The 24,162-nt window shown below is 37.4% G+C and overlaps 3 protein-coding genes across 11 annotated transcripts; 2 read left to right on the forward strand and 1 right to left on the reverse strand.

Moving 5' to 3' along the window:
• Positions 1-140: 140 nt before the first annotated feature.
• Positions 141-12,575, forward strand: LOC134789852 (glutaminase liver isoform, mitochondrial). Of its 9 annotated transcripts, none has more exons than XM_063760516.1 (10): positions 141-385; positions 4,660-4,712; positions 5,521-5,562; positions 8,940-9,036; positions 9,143-9,503; positions 9,746-9,898; positions 10,006-10,286; positions 10,401-10,709; positions 10,794-10,948; positions 11,685-12,575. In XM_063760516.1, the coding sequence occupies exons 1-10, from the start codon at positions 161-163 to the stop codon at positions 12,034-12,036; spliced, it is 2,028 nt and encodes a 675-aa protein (XP_063616586.1). In that variant the 5' UTR covers positions 141-160; the 3' UTR covers positions 12,037-12,575. The 9 variants fall into 9 exon arrangements, with proteins under 9 accessions (XP_063616586.1, XP_063616587.1, XP_063616588.1 ...); XM_063760517.1 differs by having other exon boundaries at positions 5,527-5,562; XM_063760521.1 differs by lacking the exon at positions 141-385 and adding an exon at positions 4,113-4,416.
• Positions 12,576-12,941: 366 nt separating this feature from the next.
• On the reverse strand, positions 12,942-14,805 carry LOC134789854 (small ribosomal subunit protein bS1m). The gene is made up of 2 exons (XM_063760526.1): positions 14,428-14,805; positions 12,942-13,582 (listed from the first exon to the last, which is right to left on the reverse strand). Exons 1-2 carry the CDS (start codon positions 14,668-14,670, stop codon positions 13,295-13,297), a joined length of 531 nt encoding a protein of 176 aa, XP_063616596.1. The 5' UTR covers positions 14,671-14,805; the 3' UTR covers positions 12,942-13,294.
• A 2,253-nt stretch (positions 14,806-17,058) lies between these two features.
• LOC134789855 (regulator of nonsense transcripts 3B) lies at positions 17,059-24,002 on the forward strand. The gene is made up of 6 exons (XM_063760527.1): positions 17,059-17,278; positions 17,378-17,591; positions 18,120-18,308; positions 20,168-20,316; positions 22,136-22,885; positions 23,568-24,002. Exons 1-6 carry the CDS (start codon positions 17,171-17,173, stop codon positions 23,694-23,696), a joined length of 1,539 nt encoding a protein of 512 aa, XP_063616597.1. The 5' UTR covers positions 17,059-17,170; the 3' UTR covers positions 23,697-24,002.
• The last annotated feature ends 160 nt before the right edge of the window (positions 24,003-24,162 follow it).

The raw sequence follows: 24,162 nt of genomic DNA on the forward strand, positions 1-24,162 counted from the left end.
CGGGCTGATCAGGATTGCAGCTGCAGCGCAGGATTGTCTTGTTTGCCCTGCAGTGGCCTTTCATACGAAGTGAATAATGACAAAGCGAAGCAAAGATTTTGAACGAATTTTTTTTATGATACCGCTGTCGCAACCCGTCGGGGCCGTGGAACTAAATATAATGCGGTTCCCAGTGGCACTACTCCCGGTAGTACGAGTATTTATATACGACAAGCAGGAGCGAATTATGTCTCAGTTTCGCGAGTGTGTCGTGCGAATACGTGGTTGGCGTCGGTTGCCTTGGGAGCTCGCCCCCGTCCGTCATCGGGCTGTTCATATTGTTATGCGGACTTTATCCGGCGGTGGTTACGACGATTTCGTTATGGATTATGGCAATGATTTTGAGGTGATTATTCTATTTCACTATGCTTTCATCACACTTTCCATTTTGATAACGCTAGTTTGAACAAGCTTGTATAGCTCATACTAGTCAAACCTTGTTTACTAAGGCCCAGTTGCACCAACAACAACACACACAACAGACTATTAACGTCAAACAGCAGGGAAGTATGAAATTTCCCGTACAAATAAATTTAGTGAACGCTTTAACGGTGACAGACGGTTTGGTGCAACCGACCCTAAGTATCCACGCGTATTACCTATCTACGAATTATTTAAAAAAATCGATGCTCTCTTGAGCGTAAGTCATGGATCATTTTTTTTTCAGCGTAAAACCTGTAAGTTCCTTCCTGTAGGCAGTTTTGTTTTAATTAGGTACCTACAGACATTGGAAAACGTTATTCAGTACTAATAAATTAGTGTTTTAGTGCATCTGTAAATCTGTAGAAGCTACCAAATGGAAGTATGTACCGTAAAACGGGGTCAACAGAAATCACGGGGTAAATAGAGAAATTTTGAACTTTTTCTTTCAAGTTGTTATATTTAAAAACGTACATCTCTAAACATAGATTTTTTGGAATGCGTATATAGTAGACTATTTATTCTCTACATTGGTACCAAAAAATTTAATCAAACTGCCTATAAGTTAGATTTTTTTGACTCTAAATTAAGGTCTCGCCGAGGTAAGAAATGAAGCCTGTCTGAACTTCGTTCTAGCGGTAAATGTTTTGACATTAACTAAGTAAAAGTTAGGTAACCTGGTAATATAGTATCTGTAGTACCTAAATAATAAATAATATCACAAATTTCCTCTATAATAAAGCATTTTTTTGCAAAAAACCAATAACAAGCAATTTTACGTGATAAAGGGGTCAGTGGACACGCATATGGGGTGAACAGTTACGCCATAGGGGTGATTCGATACAACAAAGGGGTGTAAAGACACGCCTTGGGGGTTAAAAGACACGAAAAAATAATTTTGTGTGAAATAGCTGTTTAACAAATATATATATCATTTGCCGATAGAGTATCAACATAATAATGATCAAATTCGATGCCTATGACAACTAAAACTTAATATTTCTATTCACCCCTTTCTTGTAGACACACCTATCGACCCCGTTTTAAGGATATGGAGAAAACAGGTAGTTTTCTTTGATTTTCTCTGAATTGGGTAGGTAAAAATTTATTTCACAAATGCAAAATTGAAGAACTAACCAAGACTCAAAAAATGATATCAAAATTTTTACTTTTATCATTTGGATTATTGGCGTCGAAAATCGTCCTTGAAGTTGAAAATCGTGTCTTTTTACCCCGTTTTACGGTACCAATTTTAATTTATCTTAATCGCGGGGGTTTGTTGTAATTTTTAAGTGGCTAGTCATTTGCCATATTCAGACATAAGTAGGTAGATGTTTTTGTGGCAACAACGAGTGTTTGAGAGAATGAAACATCGATAAATCTGTTATCGATATTATATTTAGGTATATTTATTTTAAATATGTAATTTCTACTTGGTGAAGGTAAATTCCCGAGAAATTTCAATAATTCAAATAAATTACAAAGCGGTACATAATTTCTTAATTACATACATTTAGCACTTAAAAATTAAAACGTTAACTGTAGTATACAGTGCCCAAAGAATAGAAAACTACTAATATAATATCAAAAGAGAAGAAGATATCGAACGTGTTGTGTATTTCGTGGTAGTTTCTTATATCAGTATCCTCTAATAAAATGTAATAAATATCTAATTATAACGTTAAGGTAACATCGATGACAGACATGTCTTTTTAGTATTTGTTGTTATAGCGGCAACAGAAATACATCATCTGTGAAAATTTCAACTGTCTAGCTATCACGGTTCGTGAGATACAGCCTGGTGACAGACGGACGGACGGACAGCGGAGTCTTAGTAATAGGGTCCCGTTTTACCCTTTGGGTACGGAACCCTAAAAATAGTTTTTGATCGCAGCCGGTTTCGTACAAAACCGAAAATGTTTTCGATCTCAACTGGTTACGACGCTCGGAGTGCGTACGCAGCCGAAGGAGAAATCGCAAATTGGAAAATACGATTTCCGAAAAATAATAGCACCACCCGCAGTAAAGTGTAACATGTAGTGACGTAGAAATATTATAATTAGGTATCTGATATGCCAAAATACCCAGCTATAGTCGCCTGTCAGTGTTTTGCGTTTATTAATGTTTATACCTAAATACCTACGCGACAGCAGCAGTTTCTAAAGTAAGTAAGAAGCCGTCACTTTTTGTCTGCATTTAAGTATAACTTACCTCGTTTTTTTAGCATGAGAAAAATGGTAAACAATCTTGATGTGTCTTTTTATTAATAAATGCTTTTGAAAAATAAGTCACAGCAAATATACATATGTACCTACGTACGCTATACGTAGTGTACGTAAATTATAAAATAATAATCAGACATAGAAGTTTTTGTGGCAGAAACGAGTGTTTGAGAAAATGAAACATCGATAAATCTGTTATCGATAAATCATAGGTAGATTAATATTTAAAATATGTTACCGAGAAATTTCAATAATGCAAATCAATTACAAAGCGGTACATAATTTCTTTATTACATATATTTAGTACTTAAAAATTAAAACGCAAACTGTAGTAAGTATACAGTGCCAAAAGAATAGAAAACTACCAATATATCAAAAGAGAAGAAGATATCGAACGTGTTGTGTATTTCGCGGTAGCTATCTTCTTATAAAATGTAATAAATAGGTACCTAAGTATATCGTTAAGGTAACATCGATACTGAGACATGTCGATATTTTATTTTTTCAATCACTCTATTTTGCCACAAAAACTTCTATGTCTGGTAATAATACTAATAATTATGGTCGTCATGGTCTTTATACTACGTCAAAAATAGAAAAAGAAACAACAAATATGTCACAGCGGTAAAAATTAGTCACCGCTTACAACAGCGTTAAATCATTGCCAATAACAAAATTATGTGACGTCTAGGGTTTTATAGAGGTAACACCTGCACAGCGGCCTGCAAATTTAGATGGACATAATAAGTATTATGAATTCATTCATTCAAAAGGTGGCCATGCAATTTTATGTGTAAGTACGCAAATGTACGTACCTCCAGATTTTAAGTCATAGTAAATTACTTTTTGTGAAAAAATCAAATTAGGTATTTTATAAAATACCTAATTTGATTTGCATTTTTTAAAAGTAGTCACAGTATTACCTACGTTAATACATATGTATAACTATAGACTGAAATTCCGGCCTCCACCACCGGAGGAGTTCATAGCTTTTTCTTTAGTAGGTTAGGTATGAGTATGACATCTATTTCAGTTTATAGCCAACGAACACTCGAAGGTTTTTTATGAAGAAGACGTTAATTCCATTCGGACATAAGTACATAAACTTTTATTTAGGTACTTAATATACCTACCTACTCAAGTGTTATCTACATACAGTGGTATCTAGTATCTATAGGGTATTACGGGATTTCATCTGAGTTGTTTGCTAGATTAGCATGAACATAAGAAAAAACTTGAAGGAACAAAGTAGGTACTTACATTACAACTGATTACAGTTTTCCCTATGGTGAGTAACTAGGTACTAAAACATTAGGAGTCTAGACGTTTGTAAGTAGGTAAAAGCGGAGGTGCGCATGATAAGATTCGTAATTAGCATGACAAATCAAGAAACGAGTTACGTTATGTCTAATTCAGTTCTGTATTATAAATCTGAAGATAACGTAACATAGTGATAATGAACGTGCCACGCAGGTAATACCTACGACACGTCACAGGTAAACAAGACCTCTGATAGCGAGACTAGAAGCCCGCCGTTTCTTCCGTCAGTTGGCGCTTGCGCGTTAGGGCGTCGCGGTACGGCGCCAGTGCGAACACTTATAGACTGGTTGGTGGTTTAGGGCTGTCCTGTCCTTCCCCGTTCGTCACCATGAGCACCCGCCCGCTCCGCCAGCTCGCGGCCGCTGCCAGACCTCTCCTCCAGCGCTCATGTGGATGCTACCGCGAATACAGTCAAGTAATACCCGTCTACATTATAGACAGACCCGCTGTGAGTGTCCCCTTTGCTTTAAACGCTTCCATATCGTATCACTGTGACATTGACACCTTGTGTTAAATACGCCGCTTTGTAGGTCACTGGGATTCATGTCATTAGAATCGGCAAAACTTTCATTACCATGGTGATCGGGATAATTATCTTTTGTTTTATAACTTTTTGGGTTTTAGCACATATATTAACGATTTGCCTCCATTGTTGCAGAAATGGCGAAACTCTGCACCCAATTTTTATGCGGCTCAATCTATAGATATGAGGTCAGTAAGTTGCAGTTTATTTTAAGCGAAAAGCGTTCACGATCAAACAATTATAGACGGTAGAACACTAATATGTTTTCATCCAGCAGCGCATATGTCGCACCATAGCTGCATTAGGTGTTGTACTTAAATAAGCAAAGCTTTGCACTCAACAAATTACGTACATCTCCAGCGACAGTTATTAGGAATAAATTGTTTGTAATGACCCACATCAACTCCTATTGATCTGTATTGAACTGGCCGGCGCCACGAGAGCTTCAATTCACCCCTGACATTTTATACCAATTACTCGCACAGCAGGCGGTTACGTAAATAGAAAATAACCTGGAATTTTCGTAAATCTAATAATAATAATTTTAAGACTAGCCGCAGCTTGCCTAAATAAAAATAGTTTTGACTAAAACTAATGAAGTATGTTACACAGACACTTAGGTACCTATGTGTACAATTTATTACAAGATACTAACAGTATCTTAAATTATGACAACTGTCAATAACTATGATTGATCTGTTGAGTTTTTCATCTAGGTAGTTTAATTTTTATATTTCTTGATGATATTTATAATACCGAAATTAATTATAGTTTCGTATCTTTAACAAAGACGATTGGTGACAATCTTTCTCTACACAGTCAACTATATTGTCTAGGAAAGTAAGTCTCAGATTTCAGTGACTATGTTCGCTACAACAGAAGTGCAATAGATAAATATTTAGATACCATGTCTAAAGTACCAATGAATGTCGTAAGTGTGTCTATATATGTACCTACTAACAATTTACTTAAGGTGTTGTATTGTTTTCATGCAAGGAGCAGACAGTATTCGTTCGTGCATAACCTCGATTCCTCGTCGTGAGTACAAACCCGGCATCCTGATTGTTTGATTTTGCATGCTTGTGTAAGCTGGTTTGATTTAACGATTGAATAGTTTTTATGTCATCCCAGCATCATGTAATTTACAACTGCCCAGTGTGCAAACCATCTTCAGCGCTTCGATTCAACTGTTAAATTTGCGCTACTTTAAAATACTCAAGAGATTTTTAAGCCATTTACTAAATTATTTTTAATTACTCGTATAGTCATGTGCAGCCATAGAAGTTTTTGTGGCAAAATAAAGTGATTGACAAAATGAAATATCGACATGTCTGTTATCGATGTTACCTTAACGTTATTCTTAAATATTTAATACATTTTATAAGAAGATACTGATATAAGTAGCTACTTACCGCGAAATACACAACACGTTCGATATCTTCTTCTCTTTTGATATATTGGTAGTTTTCTATTCTTTTAGCACTGTATACCTACTACAGTTTACGTTTTAATTTTTAAGTGCTAAATATATGTAATAAAGAAATTATGTACCGCTTTGTAATATATTTGCATTACTTATTGCTCGGTAACTTACCTACAGCCAGTAGAAATTACATATTTCAAATAAATATAAATATAATATTGATAACAGATTTATCGATGTCTCATTTTCTCAAACACTCGTTTTTGCCACAAAAATTTCTATGTCTGGTCATGTGAAAATGAAAGTTAGTGAATGATCGGTTGTCAGGGGCGCAGGATTCGTGGGCGCAGGCGATAGTATTAGTCCCTGGAATAGGTTAGACTGACAGTTGGGATAAGGACACGAGAATCTATCTATCTATCTAATACCTTTAAACGAGCAATTCTTTTGTTTATTTATATATATATTTCGGGAATCTCGGAAACGGCTCTAACGATTTCGATGAAATTTGCTATATGGGGGTTTTCGGGGGCGATAAATCTATCTAGCTAGGTCTTATCTCTGGGAAAACGCGCATTTTTGAGTTTATATATGTTTTCCGAGCAAAGCTCGGTCTCCCAGATATTTTTAGATAATGTGCCACTGAACGTTATTATTAGGACAGTTATCATATACTATAGTTGGTCAATGGTTAGTCAAACCAAACTTGTCAGTAAATAAGAACAAAAAACTATACTAATCCATTTCTTTTGGGTGCTAGTACTAGTGTAAAACAAAGATAGTAGGTATGATTATCTCTGTCTATGTTTGAAATGAGACAGTTTTTGACAAACTATATACAGGGTGGAAAGGCACGACGATCCTTCCCGGAAGTATTAGGTCGTTTAAGTGATACAGAGACTATTGGTAATGGTAAGAATCGTTAATTGAGTAAAAAATAAAAATTGCAAAAATACTACTTTTTAACTGTGGTGATAACCCTATAGCATGTGCACATGACGGCTAGATTAAGGATCTCCGTCGGGAAAGCTCGGGACTTTACACTTTTTTCCGATCGTTGACAGTATCGCAATGATGTATGAATGACGCATAAATGTCAAATAAATCAAATGCATGCAAAAATATTACAAACAATTTTATTACTTTCTTAGATAATTACTTTTTTCCAATATTTAATACTATCTTCTTTTCACATACGGTGTTCAAATGTACCTCCGTGTATTACAACGTCGCCGCAGCCCGTACCCGAGTATGTCGATGCACATGCGATATAGTGTATGCTCTTCGTCATTTATCCTCCGCAGAAAGCACCAATTAGCCTTTGTCTCATTTCGTCCGCAGTTTCACATTCCGTTTGGTTTGGTACACCATATCTTTTACACAGCCCCACAAATTTAAATAGCCACGAGCATCTAACATTTTTATTTGAAGAATATGACATTCAATAAGTATAGTTCAATGAAAATTTAATTTCAAACATCAGACGTCTTGTCTATTTCCTACCACGCAAGAAGGTTTGTTAGTTTGGTATTGAAGAAGTATTTATTCTTGATTTATTCTTAGTATTTCATTTTTGCAAGTTCATTTGGTGCAACTAACACAACCTACATGTAATTTTTTATTATTTTAAATAGTTTCCAATTATTCGAAAATAATTTTGTGAAACGTGTTAAGAAACTAAAACCTTTTTATCAGTCAAGGAAACCAGAGATATTTATAAGACGATTGCGTACTTTTGAGTGGTTGTCAATGTCACCATTTGAACTGTCGTTGTAAACAATGTTGTGGTTAGTATTATTAATATTAAGGAATAACATAACTATTTCATTCAAGTATTGAACAAGTGGAACCACTAAGAAAGCGAAAATCCTGCAATGATTCTTACCGTGCTGTAAGCAGACCTAAAAATGGTTAGATGGCAACAAATTAGCATAATTTCCTGTCGAATACTGATTGTTTACAAGTAAGTTCATTGACCCTGTCACCTGTTAGGGTTAGAACAAAGTAGTTTTTTGCGTGGATGTTTAAAAGGTCATAATTTAGAAACGGTTGCCCATATTAACATAGTTTCTATGGAGAAAATATAGAGCTTAGGCTAAACTATCTCCCATTTCCGGAAAGGATCGTCGTGCCTTTCCACCCTGTATAGGTACCTAGTAGAGCTAATGGCAGGTGAACTTTTCTGCTTTGGTTGATAGAGTAGGTAATAGGTAGTTGGTACACCCCGAAATTCAGTAAAATAGTGTTAAAGGTATGAAAATCGGTACGATTGATATTTAGACCATTTGAATCAATTTGACCCGTAGCACCCAAAAAAAAAATGAGAGGAATTATGACGTCATCTTTTATTGTACCTATGGGAAATAATTTTTTTTCAGAAACCTATCGTGTGTGATATTCAATCAAAGGGCTTTTTGAGTCGATTCCAAAAATATATCACATCATCAAATATTTCAGTCTCTTTTTCAAAATGAGAATAAAAATAATTTTCAAAATATACCAAGTTTGAGAAACTACATGGCATTAAAGATCGTTCACATATAAACTTCAAGTGTACCTAGGTATTATGCATGTGATTTTCAGCTGTAAATTTGTGTTTTTCCATATGTGTTTGCGTAGTAGGTTAGTACTTTTTTTTTATTTATTCTACGTCAATTGTGATAGATGTGGCAACGAGATTCGAGAATAGGCAAACAACTATAAATAAGGAGTTGGTTCCTACGTGTCAGCCACACCTACCACTGACGTCAAACCTAAAACGAGCTCGCGCGTGACGGTCTGTTATCGAGCACTTTCAAAACACGACCGTGGTATTTGCCAAATTCATAAGACCCCACATTAGAGCTGTTTTGGCAGATGTTTACGCCCACAGTTACTTTCCTTTATATTGTTGTTTGCACAATTAGTTGGTATAGGTACCTACCTACACTAGCTTTTTTTTTGCTATCACAACGGTTCAATTTAAATATTGTTTAACTTCTTGTGCATGCAGGGTAGCAGAAGGATCACATAAAAACGCAGATGATGTCCTGTTTGATATGTTCAAGAATGAAGACACAGGTCTCCTTCCCGTTGGAAAGTTTTTGGCCGTGAGTATATTCTCTTCATTCACTTCCTACTTACCTACCACTTTTCTTTAGCAAGTTATATGTACCTTCCTATAATAAATTAAATAAACTACAATTCTTCTTGCAGGCCTTGAGAACAACCGGTATTAGAAAGAATGATCCACGGGTTAAGGAAGTTATGCACAACTTGTACAAAGCCCATAAAGAATCAAACTACGAAGGAGGTTCTCCCGAAACCCTTAAACTGGACAGGAAAGCATTTAAAGAAGTTATAGCGCCAAATATCGTTCTCATAACGAGAGCGTTTCGTAGCCAATTTGTTATTCCGGATTTTCAAGATTTTATCAAGGACATAGAAGAAATGTACTGGGCGGCCAAGAGTAATACAGATGGCAAAGTGGCTAGTTACATACCTCAGCTGGCTCGGGCGAGCACGGAAAGTTGGGGAGTCAGCGTTTGCACTATTGACGGTCAAAGGTTTTCTATAGGTATTGTTTCGTTTGTACCGCCATCCACCATTTGAAACACATATAAATGATGTGTCTATCGAAGTTTATCTTGATCTGACTTCCAAAAAAATGCTCTATAACACCACATTGAGATCTAGATCAGATCTAATTAATTGAAGTTTGTTGCAAAATATTTTTAAGTCAGTAATTATATTGTCATTTGGCAAATCTTGTTTTCCCGGATTTGATGAAATGAAATAATGCTGTCTAATTGTATCTAGGTGACGTGGCGGTGCCATTCACGCTTCAGTCGTGTAGCAAGCCGCTTACATACGCCATGGCGCTCGAGATGCTGGGCCCCGACGTGGTACACAAGTACGTTGGCACGGAACCAAGCGGCCGCAACTTCAATGAGCTCGTCTTGGACTACAACAGTGCGTACAACAATTTACACCTACGTTTATTTGCCGATCTAATCATATTAATAGATGAATAAACAAATCACGACACGACTATTTATTTGTACCTTGTTTGTTTACAGTGAAACCTCATAACCCTATGATCAACGCTGGCGCAATATTAGTATGCTCTCTACTGAAGCAATTGGATAAACCCGAGATGACACTTGCTGAGAAGTTCGATTATGTAATGTCGTTTTTCAGCAGGCTCTCGGGTAACGAGCCCTTAGGCTTCAATAACGCAGTATTTCTGTCGGAGCGCGAGGCTGCCGACCGCAACTATGCGCTCGGTTTCTACATGCGCGAGCACAAATGTTATCCGGAGAAAACAAATCTGCGCGAGTGCATGGATTTCTATTTTCAGGTCGGTATACTGGCACAACTATTGCCACACAACACCTAAATGCGCTTATCTTACATCCGCTACACTCGAAATAACTTTCGGTAATTAGTCAAGTATTATGTACGGCTGTTTCAGTGCTGCTCTATGGAGGCCAACTGCGACATAATGTCCATTATGGCGGCGACATTAGCAAACGGTGGCATCTGCCCTATAACAGACGAGAAGGTCCTTCGGCCAGACTCCGTGCGCAACGTGTTGTCCCTCATGCACAGTTGTGGCATGTACGACTACTCGGGCCAGTTTGCTTTCAAAGTGGGCCTGCCGGCAAAGTCAGGAGTGTCAGGGGCTATGCTCATAGTTGTGCCCAATGTTATGGGAATCTGCACCTGGTCACCACCACTTGACCCTCTGGGCAACAGTTGCAGAGGACTTCAGTTCTGTGACGTACGTCAGCACTTTTTTTATTTTGATTATGAAGCATGCTAAGCATATTAGAAGATCTTGTCAATGTTTATAATTTTCTTTCAGCAATTGATAGAACGTTTCAACTTCCACAAATACGACAATATCCGCTATGCGAGCCACAAAAAGGATCCTAGGCGCTACAAATTTGAAACTACTGGTCTCAGCATTGTCAACCTACTATTCTCATCTGCCAGCGGAGACCTAAGTGCTCTCAGGAGGTAATAATTCAAAACCGATCCGAATTATTCTGTATTACCTACTATCTTACTAAAAAAATCACAAAGAAGTTCTACATTTCTTGTAACATTTGCCTGTAGTTCGTCCGAGGAGTCAGGGTCAGACCCATCTGAGTCGGCGGGATCTTCAACTTAACCTATTTATGATGCACGGCATCGTACTTGGTATATGTACACGAAAAGCTTAACCATTGGCCGTTATCATTGTTATTTAGATATTTCGCGAAAGTAATTCATTCATAATTTGTTTTTTTGCTGTATTCCATTTCAATCACATGAGACTATCATGCCACTCCTATTTGCTTGTCGTTGAATTATTGTAAAATTAAATGGCGCCCTAATACAGGCCCGCCAAAAATTTAGTTATCATTATGTACTTATATCAAAATTAGAAGATCAAACTGACATTAACCTTTTGAAATTATTTTTGACCGTCACGAAGAATGGCGAAACTGATCAAAGAAAGTTTTAGGAAACGTAGGCAGTTCATCTGTTGTAGAAAACGCTTTTGAAATTTCACCGCAGGAGTATTCGTTGAAGTAGAATTACCGCTTTTGTTGCAAGAGTAGAAATGAAAAAGGCAATTGATTTAAAGAGCTCACCTCTATAAAAATTAGATTTTCATAAAGATACCTTATTACTTTACAAAGCAAATTAAACTGCTTACAAAAATATTTTTACCTGAGCATTACACACAATTATCCATTTTGTTTGTTAGGCATCACCTCTCCGGCATGGATATGACGCTGTCGGACTACGACGGTCGCACGGCGCTCCATCTCGCCGCCGCGGAGGGCCACCTGGCTTGCGTAGATTTCCTATTGGCGCAGTGCAATGTGAACCACGACCCTCGCGACCGCTGGGGCAGCCGTCCTCTCAACGAGGCGGAGACCTTCGGCCACGCCGCCGTCGTCCAGTACCTTAAAGAATGGGAGCGCGCGAACCCCAAGGGCAAGGAGACCCCGGCCGCCTCCGTCGCAGAGATCCTCGAAGCTCATCCAGATGCTAACGATGCCGTTAAAGACCCGAGCATTCAGGAGATCGTCTCCAGAAACGGCGATAAAGCATAGTAAAAGGATCTCAATTCCTTATTGCGGTTGCCGACGATCTCACGAATATAAAGGATATTATAGGCAAGGGATTATGTTAACTATTAAAAAAAAAGTAATTATAAGTAGAAAATCGTTGTATGACGCAGTTTCGTAAACGCATTTTTATTTTGAAAGCTGCCTCGATTATATAGGGCAAAAAACTTAAGGATCAACAGATGCAAAATGTGTATAGGAATATTTACAAAATTATATTAAAATATTACATTCCATTTACTGTTGTAAAGCAGTTTACATTTAAGAGGTACTCTGACAGATTCAATATTAATTAGAGATTTAGATAAAAAGAAATTTACATATTAAACTTTGTAGTATCTATACCATAACATATGTAAAATATATTAAAATCCTATCTCAAATTAAGACAATAATTTAAAGTTATGGTAGATAGTTTAGAGCAATTAAATTTATGAAGTTATTTTATTGTTCTCTGTGTCATTTAATGTTGTCCAAATATGTAATGTCAATTAAATAAATTGTTGAGTTTAACAAATTGACAACTTATTTTTATTTAAAGTATTGTACAGATTTTTTATTTAACCCCCCCTAATGATATTTATTTTGACATGAAAATACAAGGCAGCGGCATACCATGTGAATTCTATTTATAGAATGCTTAATAGTTATCTAGAAACAACACAAAACATGGCAAAATGTGATCATTCTTGAGCCCAGTACCTACTCCTTTACTTTTTGATATAATCAATTGTCAAATCTCTAATTAGAGATGTGCCTCTAGCTATCAGACAAAGCCAAAATGATGCGCCTAGCTAGCCATCTATAGTTACAAAAGTTTTCCATAGGATTTGAGACTCATGAGGAACAGGATTATATCAGGGTACTTATCAAATTTGAATTATGCAATATACTATTAAAAATTACATTTATTATACAAGTACAAATTATCTACACTATATTTACAGAATAAGTAACACACAGACTTACAGCCAATAATAGAGCCTTGATAGATGTGTATACCAATTTTGGATTATTACTAATGAATTTATTAAAAAACAAGTAATGAATTCAAAAAGGTTAACATTCTTTTTAAAACAAGCTACAATCTTTTTTAAACTCCTTAAACTGCTGCAGCATAAGAAATAAATACTACATTAATTTCTCATTAAATACATCATACAGTTTGGAAACAGATATTCTACTCAACTATATCAAAAATACACATTACTTCTTGGTTCTAAGCCTGTGATGATAACTTACCTCACTGCTGTTTCTCAGTTACTGCAGCTCGTAAGGGCGTAGAAACTATACCCAGCAGCTTGCAGTCAGCTTCCAGCAGTGTGAGGTCAGTGTTTGATCCGAGGAAACGTGATGATAGCTCCAAGTCCTTTATCTGAATCCTCACTCTCGCTCCCCGGACGTATTCGTCACTTCTATTCGTAGGGCGGGTACACACACAGTGGAATTTCCAACCAAAGTCAATGTATAAATCATCTTCCACAACATGAAATATTTTGCCTATGACCACTTTGCCGGAGGGATCTCCTAACTGAAACAAATAGAAAACAAAATATTTTCAAACTAGTAACACGAAAAAACAGAAGCTGGCTAATCTTTACTTTATGGACCGTCGATTTGGAGGGTGTGTTGGGTATGGGGGGGTAGAGGGTGCAAAGGGCTACCCCCCAGTCCAACCCCCATGGCGCGGAACCCCATGGTTATGAAGATATCCATGGTTAAAGTTTGTATGAAATTACTATGAAATAAAGGAGAAATGTGATAGCAGATGTCGATAGGTGCCGTTTTGTGTTAATTTATATTACCTTTTATACCACACCACCATCCTCAAGGTCACACAACATCTCAAGGTCACGAAATCTTATGGTCACCAAAATCTCAAGGTCACCAGAATCTCAAGGTCACCAAACTCTTTGGTCACCAGAATCTCAAGGTACCCAAAATGTCAAGGTCACTTAAAACCGAATCAGAGCACCCCACTATCCAGGTGGTCTTGTCTGTCCTACCCCTAGAGAGCAATTCCAAAAACGGAGGCGCGGAGGGAGGGCAGCCTGTAGTGAGCGTGCTTTGTCACGCGAGGGCGGAAGGGCTGCTCTTCCGCAGCGCCGGAGCTAACCCAGATCTAACAGCTTCACCGCCCCTCAGCGCCCCCCCTCGCTCCGCACCCCGTCTCCCTTAAAATTTTGCTGTAATCCCTTATTAAAGTAATTCCATACAAACTTTAACCATGGATATCTCCATAACCGTGGGGTTCCGCGCCATAGGGGTTGGACTGGGGGGTAGCCCTCTCCCCCTCCCCACCCCAAAAATCGACGGTCCATAAAGTAAAGATTTACCCAGAAGCTTAATATTAAGGTTTCAAAATTCATAACTTACATCCATAAACTTAGAATTTCTTAGCAGAGATGGGAATGAGTGGTTGACTGCAGGTTCCTGTGTATCTAGAATTTGCGACTGTTTTTCAAATGCCTTAGCAAAACCACCTTTTTCGGGAATATCAGGTATTTTCTCCTGATTATGATCGACATTTTTTGAGTCGATAGTGCTAAATAATCTGGAGCGTCGGGTCAGTAAGTTTGAATGTTTCCAATTTCTTGACAATCTGGCCAAACCAAACATTTCTGTAGCGGCAGATGTAGCACGTATTCAACTTATCTGTATTATTATTCATGTAAAGCAAATAAAACCCAAAATATATTTTTTTTCAATGCAATTATAACCTGCAATTCCGAGTGGAGTAATACTGACAGTGACAGAACTGAGAACTGACACTGACATTGACACTAATTATTTTAAACTTCTCTGGATGGAAGCATCTTTTGCCTGATCTGAGTAATGCTCTTGCACACGCCTGACACGGACTTCCGGTTTGAGCGCCATCTTAACTGGCGCGCGTTGGGATCGATTGCTTTGTTTTTTGCTCATTAATATTGTTTAAAGTGTAATATCGATAGCCTATTATACAGTAAACTAATGTGGTAGTGTGCAGTGAATGGAGAATTGGTCTTGAAGCACGTTTAGCCGTCATTTTGGAGTCTACGGCCGGTTGTCCATGTGTTCCTTGTAAAGTTCGCTATCGCTTTACAAGAGCTAAATCACCAAGCCCCCTACTCTGTCTGTTCTCTTTGACGGCGCAGCAACTAGTATCATTTCTCTCTCCTTGCTCTTTTAAAAATGCCGTTTGTCAAAAAAGGACAACCATACTGTTGACAAGATGGACTTCAAATCCAAGTGTCCCCTTTTTAGGTGACCCAGGTTTTGCATGTTTGCGTAAAAACATATATGTGTGCTCTTTTAGGGATGTTAAAAGTCGATTTTAATCATGTTATATATCGATAAACGCTACACAGCGGAACGAAATAGCGATTAATTGAAGCTTCAATATCTTCGTTAAACATAAACATAATTGAAATGCTAATGGATAATGAATATATTATAATGTAATAAAATAATTCAATTATTGCGGAACACCTATTTTAGTAGGTATTTATGTATTTTAATTAAATATCGGAACTTTTCCTTGGTTCTCTCCTGGGGCGTGACTATAAAATTGTGATCTGATAACCACAATAAAGAATAAAAGCGTTTTTCTTCATTTTAGGTATCGTTAAACCTTTGAAGTAAAATTAAAATTGCAAGAAATGTCGATAGTGTATCGATATGACTTTATCGACATGGCTACAGCAAAGTGGGCCGCTTTGTTAATCGTACACTAAACAAAAAGTGGTCCCACTGACAGCTCGCTTGGAAGGTATCTGTATTTGATCTGTATATTCTTATATCTATGTAAATCACCAATGAGAATGGATGTTTAATGGATATGATCAAATAACTGGAAGAGATGCTTTTACTTAAAGTATTTTGAAAATGAAGACTACTGAAGACATTACTATCGGAATTGACCTAATATGAATAGTATTTACTGAAGACGTTTACCGGATTGAACTTACTGAAAAGACAAAAAAATTACTTATGACTAGGCAGTATGGCTTAGAGCTTTAGCCTGTCCTGATGGACGAAAAAAAAAAAACACGCCTTAAGCCTCCTCTACACTTGTGCGGCGCAAAGCCGCGAACGCGAGTGTGGAGTCCTGAACGCAGACCTGCGAAATCGACTCCACACTCGCGTTCGCGGCTTCGCTCGCGATTCACGCGCATAGTCTGGAGGGGGCTTGACACGCCACACGCAGTATCATCGTTAATGGCCCCTGTACACAATGGGCCAGCGTGGGCCAGTCTGGGGACGCATTTATGCATTAGAGGGAGCAAGTGATATTGCTATCTCATTCTACGGCATGGCATACCATTTTAGGGTCCCGTACCCAAAGGGTAAAACGGGACCCTATTACTAAGACTCCGCTGTCCGTTCGTCCGTCCGTCTGTTACCAGGCTGTATGTATCTCGTGATATGTGACTAGCTAGCTAGTATTTGTTGTTATAGCGGCAACAGAAATACATCATCTTTGAAAATTTCAACTGTCTAGCTATCACGGTTCGTGAGATACAGCCTGGTGACAGACGGACGGACGGACGGACGACCAGCGGAATCTTAGTAATAGGGTCCCGTTTTACCCTTTGGGTACTGAACCCTAAAAACAGAATAAAATAAAGATTTAAGTGGGGCTCCCATACAACAAACGTGGTTTTTGACCGAAGTTAAGCAACGTCGGGCGGGGTCAGTACTTGGATGGGTGACCGTTTTTATAGATAATGGTACGGAACCCTTCGTGTGCGTGTCCAACTCGCACTTGCCTGGTTTTTTTTTTCTACCACTTTACTTAAAGTGATAACACACTATCGCACCGCACCGCTACCTTGGTGTGTCGCACCCATAAGTGAGAGCGAGAAACAGATATCTCTGCCTCGCTCTCACTTATAGGTGTGACGCACCAAGGTCGGTGCGGTGCGATAGTGTGTTATGGCTTTTAGACCATACAAGTAAATAATAAGCTGGCAACTCATAGAAATAGTGTTGCCATATACTGACTTCATGTTTCATAAGTCATAAACGTCACAACGACAAACGTCACAAAAGTCACTAAAAAATAGACTTGCGTCGATTCGAGTACTATTACAAAATGATGAAACTTTAAAATAAACACGTGAATAAAACGTAAACAATGACCGAGGATCAACATGTTAAGGACGCGCAGGCTGAGACAGGCAGCAAAACATTTATTAATAAATCTAAGGACAAGAAAACCAGATCACAACGGCCCCTAACCAAGGTACATTTTTTTGGACCATATTTGTGTTTAATGTAAACATTTTACCATCTACTTAATGAAAGGAAATGTAGGGTTTGTAACGCTTCAATTCAATTGCAGATTATCCTTCGCCGATTGCCTCCAACGATGACCGAAGAACAGTTTCTAGAACAAGTGTCGCCCATACCGGAACACGACCATTTCTACTTTGCCAAGCCAGATCCGTCGTTGGGCAATAATGTTTATTCCAGAGCTTATATAAACTTCGTTAATATTGAAGATATTTATCTGTTTAGGGATAAATTTGATGAATATGTCTTTGTTGATGATAGAGGTTGGTAATGTGTTATCCACATGGTATTTATAATAGTTCATATTTCAAGGTACATAATTACATATGTATTTTAGTTTAGGCAAAGTATTACTTTGTTAACTATCATAAAGATACAACCATCTTAAATAAATAAATAAAGATGCAATTAAAGTTCTTCCTTGTTGCCAACCTGGCAGGTTCTACTTTCTGCCTGAGACTGTCACATGTATTAATTTTATTTTATTTACATAACTATCTATTTATTTATTATAAGTGTTTCATCCCTATGTGATTGTGATAAAAAACCTGACAAGTGGGAGTCGGACTCGCCCACCGAGGGTTCTGTACTTTTTAGTATTTGTTGTTATAGCGGCAACAGAAATACATCATCTGTGAAAATTTCAACTGTCTAGCTATCACGGTTCGTGAGATACAGCCTGGTGACAGACGGATGGACGGACGGACGGACAGCAGAGTATTAGTAATAGGGTCCTGTTTTATCCTTTGGGTACGGAACCCTAAAAATTAACTGAAATGTTTAATTTTCAGGTATGGAGTATGTTGGAATAGTTGAGTATGCTCCATTCCAGAGAATTCCAAAGAAAAAGAAGAAGAAGGACCCAAAATGTGGTACCATAGAGAGTGACCCGGTATACCAAGAGTTTCTGGAGAGCTTGACTAGGGAGCCGGAGATAGAAAACCAGCCGAAACTAGAATATTCATATCCTATTAGCGATGGTAAGAATCTCACATTTTCTTGAGCCGGTAAATGTTCATCTTCGAGGGGGGAAATGTAACAAAAAATGCTCTTGTGAGATAATCTTTGCTAGAAGGCTGAGCAACTTGACAGGCTCTAATACATATAACAGTTGAGTAAAGACTGTAAACCATACTATTATCTATTGACATAGAACAAATTCTTCCATAGAGAACATCTATTATTTGCACTATTTTTTTTAAATTTTTGTCCAATAATCAGCCTGTGGTAAAGTGGGTTGGGTTATTTTTGCCTACCTTTACAGTGGTTTTTATCAATCATCATCATTCCATGCAGACGAAGTCATGGGCAGAAGCTAATATTATGGGATAATGTTAAGTACACAAATTGTCCTTGTCAGTCCTACACCTCAATATGGCTTGTGTTGTTTGTAATAGACAACAATATACATGGGTGTGTAATGATCCATATAAAAATAATTAATATATTTTCTGTAGATATAACAATATTTAATATAATTTCAGAAAATATAATAACTCATTTGGTATATTATTTAAATGTTTAATATCATTTTATATAATTATATTTTCATATAACACTCATTTATTATAACGATCATGTGATATAATGCTCATTTATTATACAAGTATTATTATATAGGCATTATTCGGTATAATATAGGTATTTTTATGACGACATACGTAAATGTTTAACACCTGATACTTTTTTTTTACAGCAAACACGTACATACTAACAAGTATCGTGACTATCGTGAGGCTTCCAATTTGAATTTAAAAAAAACATCCAATGTTTAATTTAAAAATATATATATCAATTTTTCTTTGCAAATTGGGTTTTCTTTACCTAATCTAAACTTTTTTCCTTTCATTTTATATAGGGGTCACAATTCCAACCTAACCTAACCTAGTATTCTGGTAGTGGTTTGTTTGTGTAATGGACGCAATCCTAACCTAACCTAACCTAACCTACTTTTCTGGTAGCGGTTGGTTTTGTGTAGGGGCGCAGTTATTAACCTAACCTAACCTACTATTCTGGTAGCGGTTGGTTTTGTGTAGGGGTCGCAGTTCTTAACCTTCTACTTATAAATAGCAGTTCGTTATACGTAGAAAGAGTATCGTTTTTTGTAGTGTGTAATAGTAAATGTGGAATTATATATCTAATACATTATATCAACACATGTTATAACAATTCTACTTTAGATGAAATAACTTTATATCATAAATTCGGTATAGGAAATATGCATTATACTTCAAGAATGTTATTAGATCAATTAATCATTAATATATAAAATGATAATATATATCATATGAAAATATATTAAGTGTTGTTATATCATTTAATAATTATACTAAATAAGCATTATTACAACTGATATTATAATAAAAATGTTTATAGCCATCGATACGCACCCAATATACACAATATATACATGTTGCTGTATATTTTGCTACTAAATTTAATAATTGTTTCATTTTGCTTTATTAGTCTTAAACCATGCTATGAAATGCGCCCAAATTTTTAACAAACATTTTGTAAGTGGTTCGGGTATGTCCCAAAATTCGCCAATATTATGGTCAGACCGGTCAGACACAGTAAAATAGCTTATCACTTTTAATAATATTAGTATTTTTTTAAATATCACTATGCTGCCCTGCTAAGCCGAGTGGCGCTATCTCAAAAGAAAATGCAGTGCTAATTTATACTTTAGTTTCTATAACTGAGAATTCCATTTTCTAAATCATTTGTTTTTGAGATAGCGCTATTCGGCTTAGGAGGGCAGTATGGTAGGATCATCTTACTTAAGTAACATTTGGACATCTTTAAAAGTTGTAACTATACTTTAATTATTTTATTGTAGGCAATGATAAGAAAGTTCAATCAACTCCGCTGTTGGAGTATCTGGCGGCGCGCAAGCAGGACAAGCGCGGGCGCGACGAGCGCCGCCGCCGCGAGAATGACAAGCGCAAGATGAGGATCGAGAGGAAAACCAAGGAGCCAGCCATCAAGGTACAATCATTTACTCATTTAACTTGTAGGTTCCATTGTCCAGTTAACTGACAAATTTGTAAGACATTTGTATTTGTAAGAAATTTGTTTGTTTGTGTGTCTGAGTCATCAACGGTATCCAGATAGGCTTGTTTTCCGCTCATAAAAGTATTGGACCTTTGTGCATGGCTTGTTAACCAGTTGTATGTATTTGTAGATGGCCTAACTCGGTCTACAGAATTCGGATACAATATGGTTTTATAGAGGTCTCAATCTCCCTAAACAACTTTTACTATAGAACCAAACCTAAAAAAGGAAAAAAATTCTAACCCATAGAATACATTTATGCCTTCAACAGTTGAAGGCATAAATATATTAAAGTTACTGGTCACTGAACTTGACTTTCTAAAGGCCAGATCACACTGGCTGCGTGTGCGTAGACGTGCACGTGCTCGTGCGCTAAAATGGATCTGCGCACACCCATCGCTTGCGTGACGCGTGTGGCCTGGCCTTTAATTAGGAACGATTTGATTCGCTACGGGCGGGCCGGGCTAGCGTACAGTAATGATTTTACTGCATTCTTAACGCGAACGAACTATAAGTGTTTAGTTATTCTCATGATGATTGTTCCATAATTATCAATAGCATTCATTCATGACATCTTGTGCAGTCAATTGGCCTAAATGGACTTGATAAATTGCTGCTTGTTACTTACTTTTTATTGGCTGCTAGTTGCTGCTTCCGTTTTTAGGGTTCCGTACCCAAAGGGTAAAACGGGACCCTATTACTAAGACTCCGCTGTCCGTCCGTCCGTCCGTCCGTCCGTCCGTCCGTCCGTCCGTCCGTCTGTCACCAGGCTGCATCTCACGAACCGTGATAGCTAGACAGTTGAAATTTTCACAGATGATGTATTTCTGTTGCCACTATAACAACAAATACTAAAAAGTGCGGAACCCTCGGTGGGCGTGTCCGACTCGCAGTTGTCCGGTTTTTTTTAATATTGTTTATAATGTGGTATCATTTTGTCATTATTTTAAAAACAACGAAATATTAAGGGATTGTTACATGTTAAGCACCTGGCGGTCTAGCATGAGTTGCGTTCTCGCGCGCGAGTCCATACTTGAAGTCGCGCTTGATGTATGGAGTCGCGCGCGAGAACGCAACTCATGCTAATAGACCGTCTAGTCTTAATAGCTTTAAACTTAAACCGTTAATTACAAACACTTACTCTGCAAACAAGATGTAATTGATACATGTAGACATAATATAAATGTAGCGGATGTTAAAATAACTGTACTTTTTCTTTAGACACCTGGTGATCTATCAGAAGATGAAGGATTTCAATATAATTGTGACTATTATGACAAACCTAACCACCAGTTTTGGTTTGGCGAACAAAGAATCTACCATAAATCTAAAGTGAAATGTGCACCAGCTAAAAAAGAAATAAAAAAGTCCCAAGGTTCTGATGAATTTATTAGTACGGACTCGGACTGGGATAGCCATTTTCCTGCCTTATCTATGAAAACCCATAATACTTTTACGTTGACCTCTAGTAACTATTGTGATAAAAAGGAATTACAAGAAGGTAGTTCAAAGAGTGGTGGTGATACATGTTTAAAGGTTTTCATTGGTTTATTTAACATTTTATTTGTTCTAGTTTTTCATTATTTATTGCTTAGCTGAATTTGTATGTGCATACCATATACCATGTAAGTTCCACATGATTTGATAATTTAATTATCATTATTTTAGTCTCATGTCGTAACCATATCATTTAGTTTAACCTAATACATTTTTCAATTGCACAAATTATTTTCATTCCTGTTTTCTTTTATAGGAAGATGACTCTGGCGAAAATGAAATTAAGAAGATCAAACCTAGAGAGTGGGAAAAAGACAAATCGTCTAAACCTAGAGAAGAACAAAGCAAACCAGACAATAAGGAGGGAACTGTCTATGAATCTAAAACCTTTAGGGAACAGCGTAAATCTGGAATGGGTCTTGCGACAGACAAGAAGAAAAGACACGATTCTGACAAAAAAGATGATGATGATGATGAATCAGATAAAAGCAAAATTGATAAACCTATGAAGCCTAAAGATGGTGTCAAAGAACAGAAGAGTAAAAAATATAGTGACACCCGCAAAGAAAGGACTAAGCCAACTGAAGCCATCAAGGCAGATAAACAATCATTTACTGGAAAAAGTTCTCTTTCAGATGGTAAATATAGATCACTGAATCATGATGATATCAAACCATTTACACAGTTGCCACAAGTCAAAACGGATGATTTGACCAGGATAATAGATGGGATGGAGAAGAAGACTAAATTGGAAGAGGTAAAAGCTCGAAAGGATTCAGAAGAAGCTACTGACGAGTGTAGCAAGATCAATGACGAACCTACAGCTGTAGCAAAGGTTAGGAGAAGCAGCTTGGATTCTGGTGAAGGACTAAATAATGATGATTCTGCTTTGAAGCGACAGAATTCGTTGGACGACAGGGGCAAATCGACAGACAGAGAGGGGTCTGAAGAAAAGGAGAAAAGCGAAAGTACCGACCGGCGCACCGAGAGACGCATTCGAAATAAGGTAAGTTTGTAAATTACTGTCCAAACGTTTAATTTAGATGGGTTTGATAAGATCGTTGAGCGCCTGTTTAATACTTGCTGGAATACGTTTTTTTGGGTTTTATACAAATTTTGGAGGGATCTATGTGACTTAGCGAACATAGCGGTTCCAACGTCCAGGATTTTAATATTAATTTACCTGCCTCAAATTTTAAAATGAGGAGTATTATTTACTAGAGTACTTGACCAGTCGTGAGAGTTAAATAAGGGACACTTAAAACTAATTTTAGATTTTAACTAATAGATATTAAAAACCGGCCAAGTGCGAGTCGGACTCGCACACGAAGGGTTCTGTACCATTATCTATAAAAACAGTCACCCATCCACAAGTACTGACCCCGCCCGACGTTGCTTAACTTCGGTCAAAAATCACGTTTGTTGTATGGGAGCCCCACTTAAATCTTTATTTTATTCTGTTTTTAGTATTTGTTGTTATAGCGGCAACAGAAATACATCATCTGTGAAAATTTTAACTGTCTAGCTATCACGGTTCGTGAGATACAGCCTGGTGACAGACGGACGGACGGACGGACGGACGGACGGACAGCGGAGTCTTAGTAATAGGGTCCCGTTTTACCCTTTGGGCACGGAACCCTAAAAAGCACTGCAACTGCATGCATCTCATGATGGTGGTTTTTTTTCAGGATCGCCCAAGTCGAGTCATTTATCAGCCTGGCATGGGTAAATTTAGCAAACAACGGCTGGCAAAGGAAAAGGAAACCCAGCCAACCCCAGCAAAATCCGTAGACGATAGTGAGAAAAAAGACACTTGAGACCATTGAAAATTTCCCCAAATCTGGACAACACTCAACGAAATTAACCCTAGGCTGGCATTCAAGGCACGACCTTGCTGAAATAGAAGAGGAGGCTTGGACTTGCCAACCGTGGGGACAATGTTTGCGACTTACTCATAGTTGATGTTAAAACATTCGATTACATTATTTTACATGTGATGGAAATGACTTCGAGAAATTTCGATGCAATCAGCAAGGAATCGAATGCTTATATTTTAATTTTGTGACCATTTAACTATTTAGTTCAGTTTAATTTCATTTAAATATAAATGTTTTTTTGATGGATTTGATATGTGTTTCTTTTAATCTTCTTCTACCTAGCGTTATCCCGGCCTTTGCCAGTGTCCGCTTTCCTACTTGCTTTCTTTCTTTTAATATACCGACCATATTCTAAAACGGCATTCATATACATCACACACATTTAAATAATCCCTCTGATCACCTC

Source organism: Cydia splendana, chromosome 4 (assembly GCF_910591565.1).
Source record: "Cydia splendana chromosome 4, ilCydSple1.2, whole genome shotgun sequence".
Classification (NCBI taxonomy): domain Eukaryota; kingdom Metazoa; phylum Arthropoda; class Insecta; order Lepidoptera; family Tortricidae; genus Cydia; species Cydia splendana.

Excerpts from the sequence above, each read along its gene's own strand:
- LOC134789854 (XM_063760526.1), bottom strand. The coding sequence starts at position 14,670 with ATGTTTGGTTTGGCCAGATTGTCAAGAAATTGGAAACATTCAAACTTA. Across the intron at positions 13,583-14,427 it reads GAAATTCTAAGTTTATGGAT|TTAGGAGATCCCTCCGGCAA; the intron begins GTAAGTTATGAA and ends TATTTGTTTCAG.
- LOC134789852 (XM_063760516.1), top strand. The coding sequence starts at position 161 with ATGCGGTTCCCAGTGGCACTACTCCCGGTAGTACGAGTATTTATATAC. Across the intron at positions 386-4,659 it reads ATTATGGCAATGATTTTGAG|AAATGGCGAAACTCTGCACC; the intron begins GTGATTATTCTA and ends CCATTGTTGCAG. Across the intron at positions 5,563-8,939 it reads CATAACCTCGATTCCTCGTC|GGTAGCAGAAGGATCACATA; the intron begins GTGAGTACAAAC and ends TTGTGCATGCAG.
- LOC134789855 (XM_063760527.1), top strand. The coding sequence starts at position 17,171 with ATGACCGAGGATCAACATGTTAAGGACGCGCAGGCTGAGACAGGCAGC. Across the intron at positions 17,279-17,377 it reads CACAACGGCCCCTAACCAAG|ATTATCCTTCGCCGATTGCC; the intron begins GTACATTTTTTT and ends ATTCAATTGCAG. Across the intron at positions 18,309-20,167 it reads TTCATATCCTATTAGCGATG|GCAATGATAAGAAAGTTCAA; the intron begins GTAAGAATCTCA and ends ATTTTATTGTAG.